Source organism: Nelumbo lutea, chromosome 2, assembly GCF_056320005.1.
Source record: "Nelumbo lutea isolate HS-2025 chromosome 2, American lotus-T2T, whole genome shotgun sequence".
Lineage (NCBI taxonomy): Eukaryota > Viridiplantae > Streptophyta > Magnoliopsida > Proteales > Nelumbonaceae > Nelumbo > Nelumbo lutea.
In genome coordinates this window covers 56149390-56165935 of record NC_142685.1, presented here as the reverse complement: position 1 = coordinate 56165935, position 16546 = coordinate 56149390, and the positions used below count along the sequence as shown (strand labels likewise).

Below are 16546 nucleotides of genomic sequence, written 5' to 3'. Positions count from 1 at the left end.
TACAATTTGGCTCGGATTGGGTATTGAACCCTAACTCGAACGTGATGTAATTGAAATTCTTTAAATCAAGCAATCCTACTTGAAGCCCGCACTACCCCTATGTGGATTTGGTTATTGGAAGTTGGAACCTGTGAAATTCAAACAGTAGAAGTTGATATGGGAGAGTAGAAGCTGACTTATTTACCTCTTGTAGTTTGGGGGTATTTCTCCCCCCGTTTCAATCAAATAGTAAGATCTCCCCTTGAATTTATTTATTGGCTTATTTATCCCATGTAGTTTGAGGTAAGTATCTTATTTCACCCCTTCACTAAAGAGTTGTTAGTTTTAGTGATTAAAAAAATTTATATAATTGTCAACACAAATTTCATGTACAAATTCAAACATAAGAAAAAGTGGAGATAAGTTTAAATAAAATTGATTTTTCTTATATTTAAAGTAAATATGATACAAACTCTTTGTATTTGAACTATCTTACAAAATAGATGAAACTTTTGATTCTCTCTTGATGATACATACACTTTCTTTTCACTTCAAGATTTGTATGTGAGTTGCAGTTAAGGGTTAATGACGTGATTTGTAATTCAAAAAATGATGGACATTGCTTTCTTTAACTGGGCTTTAGAAGTTTGATTAAAAGAATGATTATGCAAGAATTGTGTTATAGCTTTGTTCTTCAAAAGATAGTGTGTATTTCCTCCTCTAATAGTTTTCTTACTTAGTTTTTTTACCAAAGGTCATTTCCTCTTGATAGAAGCCCTTCTTTATAGATTGCTTGGTTTACTCTCTTTCTCCCACTAATTGAAGATTTGATTGGTTTTTTCTACCCTTTTTAGAGAATAAAAGGTTATTATCATTCTTGGAGACAAGGTTTTAAGAATCGACTCGAAAATAGAACTATTCTAGCTACTGATTTTCGGGTCAGCGGTTCGACCATCTAAGTCGAACAGTTTGTATTAGGGCAAATATTTACATCAATATTTAAAATTTCGATACGATACGCCCGATACGGAGCGTACCGTATCATATCTTTTAAAAACCGATACAGGATACGCATGGAAATTGGACGTCTCGTCTTTTTTCATGCGTATCGGGGGCATATCGTGGGCGTATTGGGGCATATCGGGGGTGTACCAGGACGTAACAGTAGTGTATCGACGAAAAAGATACGGACAAAAACTTAGAAAAATTAAAGGGGGAAAGCAAGCTTCTTTTTCCCAAAATAAGCCTTCTTTCACCCCTAAATGACTCTAAAACTCCAAACTTCATTTCTAAAGTGCTAGATTTGTAAAATTTTGCAAGAAACAAGTGTGAATCATTAATTTTTTTTTTTAAGATTTTTCAAATTTTGAAAAAAAAATATGGAAAAAATAGGTAAATTTTTCAATCTTTTATAATATCTTGTGATTTTTTCCATGAATGTTTAAATTTATGTTGATCTACATTTCTTACATTCAAAATCATAATTTTTTTGTGCTATCAGTAGATTTATGGAAATTTCATGAAGATATTTGGGGAAAATATAAATTAATAAAAATTTGAAAATGTAAGTTTTTTCTTTGCCTATAAAGACTAAATATGTTTTAGATCTATGGATTTATCTATCATATCCATAGAGCAATTGGAGTTTCTTCTTTAATATTTTTTTATTTTTAGAATTTAAAAAATAAATAATATTTAATTATATTTTATCATTTAATCATAACGATTGAAGATATTATAATTCTATTGATGATCTATGATATCCATAGACCAATTGAAAATTTCTTCTTTTAATAATTATTTCTTATTTTTGTAGAATTAAAATATAAATAATCAATTAATTATATTTTATCATTTGATCACAATGATTGAATATATTATAATTCTATAGATGATCTATCATATCCACAATTGAAATTTCTTCTTTAATAACTACTTTTTGAATATATTATATAATGTTTATTTATTTTTTATAATTTTTGAAAATGAATAATAAATAATAAATATTTAAATAATTATTATTATTAATTATATGTTCACATAGAAGTTGTGCCAATGTATGTTTTATGGTTAGATGGGAGAGTTGGTTTTTTCTCATCCCATAAAACATTAAAACTTAAGAATTAGAATTTATAAATTATAGTTAAGCATAGGATTTTTAATGAAATTATAATTAGCTATAATATATTTCTTCATAAAACCATTAAAACATATTAGTGTTATTGTTGTATTTTTATGATTTATTAAAGTATTTATAGTGTTTCCAAGCATATCAATGCGTATCTTAGTTTTTCTCCGATACACATGCGTATCCAAGGCATATCCCGATACGTATCTTAAAATTGCCTTTCCGATACACTTGGCATTTCCGATACTTTGAACCTTGATTTACATGAAAAAGGAGAACCAGAGAAGATATTGTTGTCGGCTAAGAAAGAAAAAAAAAAGAAAAAGAAAAAAAGAAGGAAGGAAAGAAAGGAATGAGAAAGGAAAAAAGGAAAAGGAGAGGGAGAATTTATTAAGAAGAAGGAAGAGGAGGAGGAGGATTCGATGCTCGCCGACGATGACAACAAGGTGGCGGTAATAGACACAGATCTAAGATTTGAGATATGAGTTCTCGGATCTCAGATCTGAGATCAATTTCTCTACAATGTTTGTAGTCTTCTTTTTCTTCTCTCTCTCTCTCTCTCTCTCTCTCTCTCTCTCTCTCTCTCTCTCTCCTCTTTGTGCTGGATCTCAAATCTGAGTTTGTGTCTCAGACTCTTAGTTTCTCCTCTCTTTGCAACTCAAATGAATTGACGGTTTTTGGGCCAAACAGTCTGACCGTCCATGTCAACAATGGTTCAAAAACATTGCTTGGAGAGAATGATTTATCACCCATTATTCTCTCTTTAATCATTGTTTAATTTCTATATATGGGAAAGTGTGCCTTGGCTGACTATGACAACAACGACGACAACGAGGCAATGGTAACAGACGCAGATCTGAGATATGAGTTCTCGGATCTCAGATTTGAGATCAATTTCTTTGCAACGTCTGTAGTCTTCTTCTTCTTCTTCTTCTTCTTCTTCTTCTTCTTCTTCTCTCTCTCTCTCTCTCTCCTCTTCTCTTTGTGCTGGATCTCAGATCTAAGTTCGTGTTTTAGACTCTCAGTTTCTCCTCTCTCTGCAACTCAAACGAGTTGACAGCTTTCAGGCCGTTTCTCCCCTCTCTTTGTGCTTGACGGTTTTTGGCCAAACGATCCAACCATCCACGTAAACAACGGTTCAAAAGCATTGCTTGAGAGAATGGTTTATCACCCATTATTCTCTCTTTAATCGTTGTTTAATTTCTATCTATGGAAAATGTGCCTAGGCTGACTAAAGATTATATTAGCTCTAGTTAGCTCTTATAAACAAGAAGGTTAGCAAATTCACATTCATGAAAAATGATTTTATCATCATTTATTCTCTCTTAAATCATTTGACTAGGTTTCCATTTTTAGGATATGCTCTAGTTGGATATTTTCATAAATTACCAAAATTTTTATTTTGAATTTAAATTTAAATTTGAAATTGACTTTAAAACGGGTTCCTTATGGACCCTCTTCTTATGCTAATAGACTGGTAAAAGCAACGCTCAAATGTAAAGAACTCACACAGGGCCCATGTACAAATTTGAGTATATGGAACAAGGCCCAAATAGAAAGGACCCACACTAAGGCCCATGAACAACTTTGAGTTTATGGGGGGACATGGGCCATTTAAATCACATAAAAATTTTATTGTCTACAATAACATTTAAAATGTTTTTAAAGTCTATTTAACCTTTAGGTTAAATTATTCAAAATGTTTTAAAATACATCTAAAATAATATCTTTGTTTTATACTTTTAAAAGGCTCTGCCACATGGTTAAGGTGATTGAAAAGTTGAAAATAGGTTCATGAAGCAAAATAAAATGGAAAAAAATTGAAGTGGTAAAACTGGATTTAGTGTTTATAAATGAGGGTACCTTTATCAAATTAGAAATATATTTAAGAGATGGAACTAATAATTAAGGGTAGTTTGGAAAGATAATCATTTCTGTCCCTTCTGTTAATAAGCTCCCCAGCCTCCCCATGGTCTCATGGTTAAAGGGATACAAGTCGTTGGGTACTGGTCTGTTTATCTATGGACAGATCATAATACAAAATGTTTTATCCCATGGAGATTGAAGTGCTAGCCATGTGGGAGGGTCTCTGCTTTGCTTTGAAGGTTGGCATTTTCTCATATTGTTTTGGAGAGTGTTTCTCTTACTCTTGTCTCTCTTGGTAGTGGATAATAAGGAATCACCTTGGTGAGTGGGACCCATCATTGTCGTCTACAAGAAATTATTAAGAGAACTCACCTCCTCTTCTGTTACCCATGTTAGATGAGAAGGAAACATGATTGCTCACTCTTTGGCCAAACATGGCCTCTCCTTATCTTTTTCCTGTCATTAGGTATTGGTCTCTTCATCTATGGACGGCTCATGTTGCACAACGTCTGTTCTCTCATGGATATTGAAGTGCTAGCCATGTGGGTGGGTGTTTGCTCTGCTTTGGAGGTTGGTGTTTCTCACATTGTTTTGGAGAGCGACTCTCTTACTCTTGTCTCTTTCCAATTGGCGAGTGTGACCCATTATCGTTTCTTGCCGGAAATTACTAAGGCCCCATATGGTTTGCAGGAATAAGGGTCTGGAATTGGAATCGGAATGGGTATTCCGATTCCAACTGTTTAGTTGAGTGGATTCAGAATCCCATTCCCAATTCCTGCTAGAATGGCATTCCCCTATTTGAGGGAATGGCCATTCCCTGCCCCTCTCTTGGAAATAAAATTCAATTCCTGATGATTCTAATTCTCATTCACATTCCTGTCTAAACCAAACAAATTATAAGAATGGATCATTCCCATTCCAATTCTAGAGGATTTTGATTCTAATTCCAATTTCAACTATAAACCAAACGGATCCTAAGAGAATTCATCTCCTCGTCAGTTACCCATGTCAAGCAAGAAGGGAGCAGGATTGCTGACTATCTGGCCAAACAAGGCCTCTCCTTATCTTGATCCTTCTCTTGGTCACATGGTTTCATGGTCAAAGGGGATACAAGTCATTAGTCATTAGATATTGGTCTCTTCAACCATGGACAAGTCATGTTGCTCATTGTCTATCTCCCATGGAGATTGAAGTTCTAACCATGTGGGAGAGTCTTCGCTCTGCTTTAGAGGTTAGCGTTTCTCACATTGTTTTGGAGAGTGATTCTCTTACCCTTGTCTCTTTTCTTTTGGTGAAGAATAAGGAACCACCTTGGTGAGTGCGCCTCATTATCATTGTTTGCAGTAAATTAACAATGATTCGTTTGGTTCACAGTTGGAATCAGAATGATACATTCCCATAGTCTGCTTGGTTGAGATTAGGGGTGAGCATTTGGTTTATTCGGTTAAAAGTCGAATCAAATAAACTGAAATTTTTAAAATCAAAATAAAAAATGAAACTTGAATCAAAACCGAAATAACCGAACTGAAATTTTTGTTTGGTTTTTGGTTATTTTGGTTAAAAACTGATTTTAATTAACTAATATATATATATATATATATATATATATATATAATATTATATATTATAACCTATAAATATATGTTGTTACAATATATATTATGAAATTTAATTTCATTATAATACATTATATAATATATTAATATAAATATATAACATATTATATATTAAATGTTATATATTGTATATTATATATTATATAATGAATTTTAGTTAATTCGGTTTTTCCGGTTAACTGAATTTCTAAATCTGAAAATCGAAACTGAAAACCAAAATTTCTAAAAACCGAAATAACCGAATTTCTAAATCGAAATTTTCGGTTCGATATTTTGGTTTTAATTGAATAATGCTCACTCCTAATTGAAACAGGAATGAGAATGGGAATTAGAATCAGCAGGAATGGGATTTCATTCCCTCAAACGGGGGAATACCATTCCAGCAGGGATGGAAATAGGAATGGGCTATTCTGGTTCCGATTTCAGACCCCTATTCCTGCAAACCAAAGAGGGCCTAAGAGAATTCACCTCCTCGGTTACCCATATCAAGCGAGAAGGAAACAAGATTGCTCACTGTCTGGCCAAACACAATCTCCCTTTTATCTTGATCATTCTCTTGGTCATTTGTACCCCATTTTCTTCCATTGAAACCCAATGGGATGTTTAAGTAATTTACCCTTCCTAGGACTAGGAGGCTAGTCATCTGATTTCAAAATTCCTAAGGAGCTTGTCAAGTGGAAGACATACGTGGCTAGGAAGCAAGTATGCTTGTTCTATAGAAACTAGACCATGACATGAGGACATTAGGGGAAAGTCATGTGGAAACTTGTCTAGTGGAAGACACATGTGACTAGGAAGCAAGAATGTAAAGGCAAAAAAAAGGAGTTTCCACTTCACAAGATGTGATGATTGTTAAAGCATGATTGACTTTATTCTCTTTGAAGGATTGCAGATAACCATTATATGTTTTTCCTCCCTTTTCTTTTTCCTTTCTTTTTTATGTCAGGTAGAGGGGTCCCTCCATTGTTGGGTTTGGACCCCTCTTCATTCTGGTCAAGTATCCACATATATGAACCCAAGGCTTAGTTTAGTTCTCGACTGAATTTCATTTACACTAGTGTAAATGCATGGAAATGCAAATAGGCTGAGTGTAAATTCTGATTTATTTTTGCTTCAGATCAACTTTATCTTACTTGTTTGTGAGAAAAGTAAAGTTGAAGGGGTTTTCATTTTATACAAGAGAATGGATATATGAAGAAAGTTAATTGTTTGGGAGTGAGTTAGGAAGGAAGATGATATATGAAGAAAGTTGAAGGTGGTGTGAATTTTGCATCAATTTTTTGGATGCAAAATTTGTACTGCCAATGAGTGTAAGTAAGACAAAGGTATAAATTTTGTATCAAGTAAGAGAGAAAATCGCGGTTTCAAACAGATGCATTATAAGTCTACAAACAAACAAAGCCTAAAAGGTTCCAAGTTATCAGGTCCTTGAAGAAGACTTTTGAGACCGAAAGCCATACCCATTCCATTTTCACTTTTGAGACCAAAAGCTTATCCTTCTATTTTCACTTTTGAGACCGAAAGCCATATCCATTCCATTTTCACTTTTGAGACCAAAATCTGTATCCTTCTATTTTCACTTTTGAGACCGAAAGCTATATCGGTTCTAAGGCTTGATTTGTTTGCAATGCAATTGTGCAAAAGTATGATATGAAAGTGCAAATGATTTGAGGGAAATTCTTGACTACAGGCTGGGCCTGGAATACGTGAAACCTACATGGGTATAACTGCTTGATTGAAAGTTGGTTGGGTGATCAATTGATTATTGCTAGACCGGCCAACAAATTTCCATACCTGGGCCTAGTTCTTTTGTCTTGGATTGAAGCTGTACAATAGGCCCATAGCACAGCCCTGGGCTGAAAGCTTATAGGCCTGATAGGCCTAAGGACGAGCTGCCCAGGATAACACAGACTCTCTCTCTCTCTAATCCATTGGCCTTTCAGCATTCAAAAACAGACAAGTTTAACATATAAATTTATCTTCGGAGAAACACCTGTAAATCACACAATGGAGAGACAGCAGTTTTGCATTTCTAATGGCACGAGAATTAGATAAGAGAAGCTGACTTGATTCTTGACCTTATGGAAACGTCTTGCTCTCATTACCCAAGAGCCAGTCAGTTCTTCAGCATTTATGGGCACGTAAGATAATTCCTTTGTTTCAATCAAATTCAATATAGGAATTTAAATATCCATAAACCACAAATCTGGCCTGTGATGTCGTTTTCCTGAACTTCAAGTCTTGTATGAATGCAGAATATGTTGAAGGTAAGGGTGTAAATGGATCCGATCCGGTCCGATATCCGATCCTATTTGGTTGAATTCGGATCACCCCTATTTGGATTTTCGGATCAGATCATAGGAATCAATAAGAAATTGGATCGGATTCGGGTCACTCCTATCCAATCCTATATATATTACATTTATAAATATATATGTTATTTGTTTATTTATTTATTTATTTATAAAAATATTTTATATTATATTTTTATAAATTTGTTATATTATTTATTTATTTATAAAAATCATATATATATGATGAAAATAATTAAAAAATACTTGTATTTTTTGTTTTTACTTTATTTAAATTAGTATATTTTTCTTTTAATAATGTATTAATTTTTAAAGAAAATAAGTTCGATCAGATCAGATACAAAGATCCGACTTACCGATAGGATTCAAATTCAAACCAAGTCCTATCAGATCTAATCAAATCTTCGAATCAAATTCAAATATACCTTGTTTCGAATCTAATCTAATCCATTTGCATTCCTAGTTGAAAGAGTGTTTAATATAATGGTATTGTATTGCCTTTTGGATTAATCAATACAAATTTATGAGATTTTTCTATCTGAAATATTTTAAGAGTTCAACTAGGGTACATTCACTGATATTGGTTGCATGTAAATCTACATCTCAACCAATCATGCTGAAGGCGTTTTACATTTTATTGGTTCATTACAAAGAATACTTTTGCATTTGATAAGGTGTACTTTGACGTTTAACAAGATATGAACAAAGATATCATTCGTTCATATCTTTTTTTTTTACTACAGGTGCTACATGTTTTATGATCATTTCGAGTTATCGATATAAATTGCTATTTCTACATAAAATGTAAAATTTGACAATGATTAGTCACAAATGCATTTTTTTAATATAAATGATGTGACAAATACATTTTTTACAAATTTGCAATGATCAACAAAAAATGCAACACTGCACCAAACATGATGTGATAATACATTTTTCAAATTGCTTTTCAGCTTTTGTGACATTGTAAAAGCAGCTAATTAAGACTAATTAACTGTACTTGGTATCATGGGTTGATCAAAACAAATTTGTGAGAGAGATATTCGTTCTACCCAAAACCTTTGGTTGATCAATACAAATTGCAGTTTCTATCTTTTTTCGGCTAAACCAAAATTGCTGTTTTTACTTTCTACCTAACAAGTCCAATTTGACGTTGCAACTATAAACCTCAATTATCAGTCCCGCATGCATTTTTTCTAATTGAAGTGACTCTCAATTATCAGTCCCGCATGCATTTTTTCTAATTGAAGTGACTCTCATATGTGATGTGACAATACATTTTCATCAATTTGAATGTAAAAATAGAAATGGTATCAAAGACCAATGCTTTAAAAAACGACCTCGAAGTGGAATCGTTATGACCACCAGTTTCTGGGTTGAGGATCGACCGTCCAGTTCAAGCAGATGGCCCGTTTGGACAAAAAAATAAAAAATAATTAAAATATAAACGGCCAAAAACCATTAAATGAATCAAACAAGTCAACAATTCAACCGTCCGAGTCAACAAATCGTTGACCAATTCAACGGTTTTTTACCAAGACTGGGTTTAGGGTAAAACGGAGCTGGTTGCCTGAACGATTCCTAAGCCAAACGGTCCAACCATCTGGATCAACGGCGGTTCGAAAACCATGCCAAAGACTACCTATGATGGTATTTGGTGTTTGCTTGGGACTGGGATGACGTTTACACTTCAAGTTCAACCTTTTTCTTTTAAGTTTCCGTTTATGCAGAAAAGTTGATGTGGCAAACTAATTCAATGCAACACTCGATAAACAATTAACCTTGAAACCAAAAATAGCCCAGACCTCCGGTCCATTATTGGTTTGGACAAAAACGAAGTTCCCAGTTAAAACTGTAATTCACTAATTTGGGTGTGTTAAGCTGGACTATGGTTGAATTGCAATACATAAACCAATTTGGGGGAATATTCATGGGAACATGTTACAGACAGTGAACTGGCATAAAATCTTTCACATGTTACAGATGGTTGTATTGGAATAAAACCTTTCACTGAGTGTCCCTGAGAGACTAGCTATGCAATCTACTACTATATTAGATGGTCAAATGAAAACTCCTAGAGAACTGCCCAAGTGCCCAGGCATTTCCTTTGGATCATACAGAAGTTAATTGCAAGTAAATTACAACTGGTTACTTTGCATCACAAACAAGTCATATATTCACAAATAAAATAGTTAGCAGTAGGCATCATGCATTTAGCTATAGATCAATAAGTTACTATACACATCTTGGGACTACAAAAGAAAGTAACAAATCCATGATTGAGGCATCTTTCATTTCATTTGTTATTTATATAAAAAATAGCCACTCTCTATTCTCTACGTACTGCCATGCTGCCTTGAACAAAAAGCAGAAATTTGCAGTGACATCCATCATCAGCATTAGTGGGAAACCAGATAGAGCCTTCTTATCTCTTGTAAGCCTTTACATCCAAGTATAACAGAACTAGTGCCAATCCACCTTCACTGTTCATCTTCTCATCTGTCAGCATGTCCTTATGAGCTTTGGTCTCCACATTCGCCAAGCTGACCAACCACTTTCTCCCACTCTTGAATCCACAACCTGCCTCTTCAAGTTGGATCCTTTTATTTTGGGTTCTGCAGAAGTATCTATTGGAGCCAAACTCTTCATAGGTGGTTCAGGACTCCCCATTTCTGTTGACTCCACAACCTTCTTCACCATCTCCAGCACCTCGCTCATCTTGGGGCGTGTCTTTGGATGCCGCACCAAGCACCGGTTTGCAACAGCTGCAAGCTTCTGAGCAGACTTGAGGGAGTACTTCCCTTCAAGCCTTGGGTCCAATATATGCCTAAACTTTTTCATGTCAGACAGGTGTGGCCTCACCCATTCCAATAATTTCTGTTCACTCTTGGGGCGGTTTCGGTCAACTGGCTTCCTACCTGTGATTAGCTCATACAGGAAGACACCAAAGCTCCACACATCACTTTTGGTTGTGAGGCGACCAGTTTGGATGTATTCTGGAGCTGCATATCCAATTGTTCCAACCACCTGTTTCGAGATGAGACCAATGGAATTCTTTTATGAACAAACCCATCCAATTTATACAAAAGATACAATTTTTAGATGATTTAACACATCATCATCATCATTTAAGCCTTATCCCAACTATATGGGGTTAGCTACATAAGAGTTTTAGCAAAAGTTTATGCTGAACTGCCAACCTGATACAACCCTCCTTTACCTGGGCTTAGGACCAGTAGTGTAAGACAAGGAACAGCTAAAACAGAGAAGATAAGGAATTTTAGGTCACTAATCAACACTATCTTGTTGGCCAAAAATTCACTCGGTTGCATGGATACGACCACCCAATCTACTATTCACATTTAAAATATAATGTATGATCATATATCCAGTCTTGATGATTAGAATTATCCAAATGGAAGAAGCTGTTGGAAATATCGTAGGTGGAAGCTGGTTGTGATTTCTAAATGCATTTTAGCATGGTTTTCTGTCACATGTACAATCAGTAACTCTATAACCTAGGAATATATAGTTCTTACAGAGTATTCATTCATAATTTTGAGAACATACCGCTGTGGAGACATGAGATAATCCTTCTGAAGGACCCTGCCTGGCCAATCCAAAGTCCGAAAGCTTTGCATTCCATTGTTCATCCAAGAGAATATTTGAAGATTTAAAATCTCTGAAGATGATCTGTTTCAAGTATAACGAAAGATGTCATTGTAAATATGAAGCACCACAGTAAACTTTAGCCACTATTGCAAGTCCAAAACAGTAAACTTCAGATAAAATCTAACCCCAATAACACGGAAAAGATCACCAAGTAAACTTTAGCCACTATTGCAAGTCCAAAACAGTAAACTTCAGATAAAATCTAACCCCAATAACACGGAAAAGATCACCAAGTAAACTTTAGCCACTATTGCAAGTCCAAAACAGTAAACTTCAGATAAAATCTAACCCCACTAACACGGAAAAGATCACCAAGTAAACTTTAGCCACTATTGCAAGTTCAAAACAGTAAACTTCAGATAAAATCTAACCCCACTAGCACAGAAAAGATCACCAAGGACATACAACTTTGTAAGATATCTTTAAACAAAAATGCATAATCACCCAACCTAACAAAATTTTATAAGAGATGCCACAGGGAGAAAATGGAAATACCTGAAAATCCATTTCTTCATGGAGGTATGTTAAACCACGCGCAGCATCTTGTGCTATTCTCAGTCTCTTAGCCCATGGAAGAGGTGTAGGTGACCGAGCTGATAAATGGTCTTCCACACTTCTGTTTGGCATATATTCATAAACCAGAAGCCTCTGTATCCCTCTTTCATCATCCTCAGCACAATAGCCTATCAATTTAACAAGGTTTGGGTGTTCAACCACTCCAAGGACATTTACTTCTGTCACCCATTCTTTGTGCCCCTGTTTGATAAGAGGTGTAATGATAAGTAAAGTATTCCAAATAAAGCTTAATATTTAAAGAGAAAAATTGTGTAATTACTAGTTATCATCATCATCATGACATGATCATTTTTTTCTTCAGGAAGGGATTTGAGATAGGAAAGCAGTTTCCACTTTCCCAAACCCCAAAAAATCATATTCCACACATGTTTTTTTACAGCTGGTCCTAACAAAAATTTTAAGAAGATCAAATCCAGCACAAATACATCAGAAACTATGAAGCAAGAAACACTTTCATTGATAAATTAACAACAAAATAGGAAGTGCCATTCTTTGTGCATAACTTCGTGGGCTGAAAAGTACAGGAATGTGGGTTCAAGTCTGAGAACAGAAACTTCATGCAAGAAAATCCCAAAGACCAGGTCCATATCCAGTGCACCATCCCAAGACCCTGGATAGCCGGGTAAAGACGCTCTAATTAAGAAGGAACAAACTAGTTTATGCATTTTTCTTTCTTTTTTTTTTTTTTTTTTTTTTTTTGGGGGGGGGGGGGGTTGTAACAGGAAAGAGTCCCCACTTTGTCCAAGGAAAAAGAATATTCTGAACATGTTAATTTTATTTTCAGTTGGTCTTGACAAAACTTTTAAGTCAATCGAACCAGGCTCAAAAGTATCAGAAACCATAAAGCAGGAAGTGTTTCCATTGATGAATTAAGTAAACACTACAAGGGGCCATTGCTTGGTTTAATGGTAAAACATTGGGCCTGGTTTGATCTACTTTATAAAAGAAAATGCTGAAGGACAGGTCCATATGCAGCCCACCCCTCCCAAGACCCCAGATGGTTGCAGCAGCCATAGGTCAGAATATCATAACTAGCTTCAAAAGATAAAACATCTTAAAGCAACTACCAGCTGACAGACACCTGAACATTTTCAAGGATTTGAACCTATATTACCAATCTTCACAGGGGCCAAGCCTGGACAGTACGATGGCAACCTGGGTCCACTTTATGGTTCCATTTCCATCGTGGCCTTTACCAACTAATGTACATGATTGCCCCAAAAACATTTCTTTCAATCAACTATCCAGCATCTGACCTTTTTTTTCCAAGTTTGATATTTCAGGTTCCTTTGGAAACAGGTAGTAATCAGGTACTATCTACATTACATATAGAGGCATATCTTAAGTTCTTTAGTACTTTAAAAGGAAGGAAAACCAGGAAGAAATCTTGCCTGCAATCCTCTTCTGCTCAGCTGTTTAACAGCAACATCAAGTCTGGCGTTTGGATCTTCTGAGTCCTTAATCATACCCCTGTAGACACATCCAAAACCACCTTCTCCCACCATGAGGGAGCGGCTGAAACTCTTTGTTGCTGCCTTCATCTCCGAGAATGTGAACACTCTGAGATTGGTTGGCCTCTGAGACAAACTTGGAAATGGGACCCTCCCCATTGATTCGACGCTCATTTCTGAGATGTTCTCTGAATTTAACTCAGATCCAGATCTGATCACCTCACGATCAATTGAAGCAAAGGACCTAGTCGAAATGGACTTTGAAGTCTTCGCTTCATCCTTCTTCTCCCCACTTATAAAATAGAAACACTTCATCCCGACAAGAACAAAAATTACAAAACTAACTTCCCCTCTGCAAATCCACAGGTACAAAAGGAGAAAACCTCAAAACCATATAACAAAAATAACGTAGACTTGAAAAAAGTATGTAATATAGTACACCGAATGGCCAAAAAAACTCAGTGAAATAAGATGAAAATCATAGAAGAAAAAAGATGATTGTCTTCTTCAAGCACCCATGAAAGAACAACAAAAAATTATAAAATATGGAAATTCAGAATTACCTATGTAATGCAAGCTGAAACTCACATACAAAGCATATTTTTTTTCTTCTTCACCGGAAGAAAGTAACAAATAAATAATCAAACGACTTCTTAACCCTCGGCCAACTTCTTCATCAGTCTTGAAGAAAACCACCAACCTAATTTTCTAAAGGTTCATGGAAATAGATCCTATTTTGGGGTTTTTCTTCAAATATCTATGTTCTACCAAAATTTGAATTTTCTTTTATCAGCCCATCCAATTTTGGATTAAAGTAACCTTAGATAGTATAATTTTCAGCTTTCTTGATAACCCAATTTCAGAAAATTCATATTCAGACCCTCTAAATCCAATTTTCAAGTTTATGTATCAAATTTTAGAAAAAAAAAATGAAAAATCTCACCTTTTATCTTCACGGTCGAGTTCGATAGAATCTTGTCCCGTACACGCAGAAAGCAATTCTGGAGGGTTTTCAATGGAGACCCAGAATCCAAAAGGACTTTAGAAACCATGGAGCGACCTGCATTCCATGCTCGCAGAGAAGTCAACATATGGCAGCTAGGAATCAGCTCACCAACCAACAAAAAAGCCATAAAAAATAAAATTGAAAAAAAATAAAATAAAAGGAGAAAACTAAAGCAAAATGGAGTGTGAAAAGGGTGTCTGAAAACGAAACCAGCGAGAGCTTTCTTCCAAAGAAAACGAACCAAATCACGAAAAATAATAAAAGCAAATTATTTAACCCCCACCCCCACCCCCCCCAAAAAAAAAGACTTTGCTAACATGCTTTATACTTACAGTTGGTAGAAGTTTACATTGTAGGTATATTTCCTTTAAAACATTAAAAACAGTAAAGTTGACAGAAGTTTACAGTTCAAAGTTCAAATCCTTTTTCTTAATCTAACCTCAAAGTTCAAAGTTCAAATTATACCATCAAAAAAAAAAAACACGAATAGTTGGTTCGTTAAAAAAACTTCTCTTGTTTTCTGATTTTCTCACAGCAAGTGGAACAAATTTTTTACTGTTTACGTTCCATAGACAACCTGCGCTGTGGGCACAGGGCATCCTTGCCGTGTATTACGATAAACATATTCTTAATGCAAGATCGTAAAAGGCTGTTAGAATGGTGTGGCCACAGGTTTGCCCTTATAGAACCCCATCTCGCTGTCCAATTAACAGTTTTGGGGGCAAAGTAATTTGTTGTGATTCGTCACAAGGTGAAGGGTTTACAAAATTACAAGAGAAAGAATCGACTGGGTCTTTTCTAATGAATTATGGAGGAGAGGCCACCCTGATGCTTCCCTCACTAACCTCCCCTTTGTAAGCTTTGGACCATTCTCTGCTTCTCTTTCAAACCAAAGAAGCTATTAATGTAGGCCCTAAGCCATTTTTGTTGGAAGCAACGTGGTGCCTTGATGCAAGTCTTGATGGAGAGGGTGTTTGGTTTTGTTTAAGTTTATTCAGTAAACGATTTTGTATTTGTGTCACTGCAAAATCAAGAAATACATTTAATGAAAGCATTTATAACACATAAGCATTATTAGGCACCATATCAGCAAAATGTCAATAAAGGCCTATCCATTTCAGGAAGCTCCAAAATGAAGCTTACTGATATGGAAGAGGCACATAGAAACCGATATTTGCTTACACAAATGTAATTAATAAGGCATTTGCTAATGGGGTGCTTGTGTGGCACCGTCAATAAACATAAACAGACTAAACATATACGCTTGGGTTGAAAGCTACATCAATTTTCTTTTTTTAATTCTTGTTGAAAATTTAAAAGCTTGGAACAAGGAGAAATTTGGTAATATCTTTCATTTAAAGGAAAAAAATTTTCAAACAATGGGGGGAAGTTCAACTGAATTTAATGAATGATCCTTTTAATATTTCCCTACTTAATTTAGAAACTACTCTCCAAAGGCATCTTAGTTCAATATTGGCTCGAAAGGAGGTACATTGGGCCCAAAATCAAGACTAGATTGGGTTAAAAGTGATGGAGAGTGGATTTGTGATTATAATAATATTTTTGAATACTTAAGTAATAATTTTGAAAAAAGATTTAAAGCTGAAAATAAAGAAGTCACTAAGGAATTTAGTGAGGTTATCTCTATCTATTATTAGGAAGATTTCTGATGAAGAGATCCATGAAACAATAATTTGTATAAAGGATCTCAAAGCACTTGGGCTCGATGGACTAAATGTGCTATTTTTCAAAAAATATTAGCTCATAATTGGTATGGGTGTCCACGGTTCAATTAACTAAACCATGGGCAATTTTTGCAAATCGAACTAATATCACCAATTTTTCCATTTCTCTAAGCCGATACCGAACCGATACCACTAGTTAACTGATCCATTGGTTTCAATTTTTGACCGGTTTCAAATCTTTTGTTTTCTGATTTT

The 16546-nt window shown here is 35.0% G+C and overlaps 1 protein-coding gene across 1 annotated transcript; it reads right to left on the bottom strand.

The window, feature by feature from the left end:
* Window positions 1-10053: 10053 nt before the first annotated feature.
* Window positions 10054-14947, bottom strand: LOC148870859 (serine/threonine-protein kinase PCRK1-like). Its single transcript, XM_088971709.1, has 5 exons — window positions 14544-14947; window positions 13541-13952; window positions 12069-12329; window positions 11472-11594; window positions 10054-10928 (listed from the first exon to the last, which is right to left on the bottom strand). The coding sequence occupies exons 2-5, from the start codon at window positions 13913-13915 to the stop codon at window positions 10404-10406; spliced, it is 1284 nt and encodes a 427-aa protein (XP_088827835.1). The 5' UTR covers window positions 13916-13952; window positions 14544-14947; the 3' UTR covers window positions 10054-10403.
* Between the last annotated feature and the right edge of the window lie 1599 nt (window positions 14948-16546).

What these genes read in the sequence shown, in the direction of transcription:
- LOC148870859 (XM_088971709.1), bottom strand. Translation starts at nt 13,915, where the DNA reads ATGAAGTGTTTCTATTTTATAAGTGGGGAGAAGAAGGATGAAGCGAAG. An exon ending in TGAGCAGAAGAGGATTGCAG is followed by an intron (nt 12,330 to 13,540) that starts GCAAGATTTCTT and finishes CTTATCAAACAG; the next exon opens with GGGCACAAAGAATGGGTGAC. An exon ending in ATGAAGAAATGGATTTTCAG is followed by an intron (nt 11,595 to 12,068) that starts GTATTTCCATTT and finishes TACTTGAAACAG; the next exon opens with ATCATCTTCAGAGATTTTAA.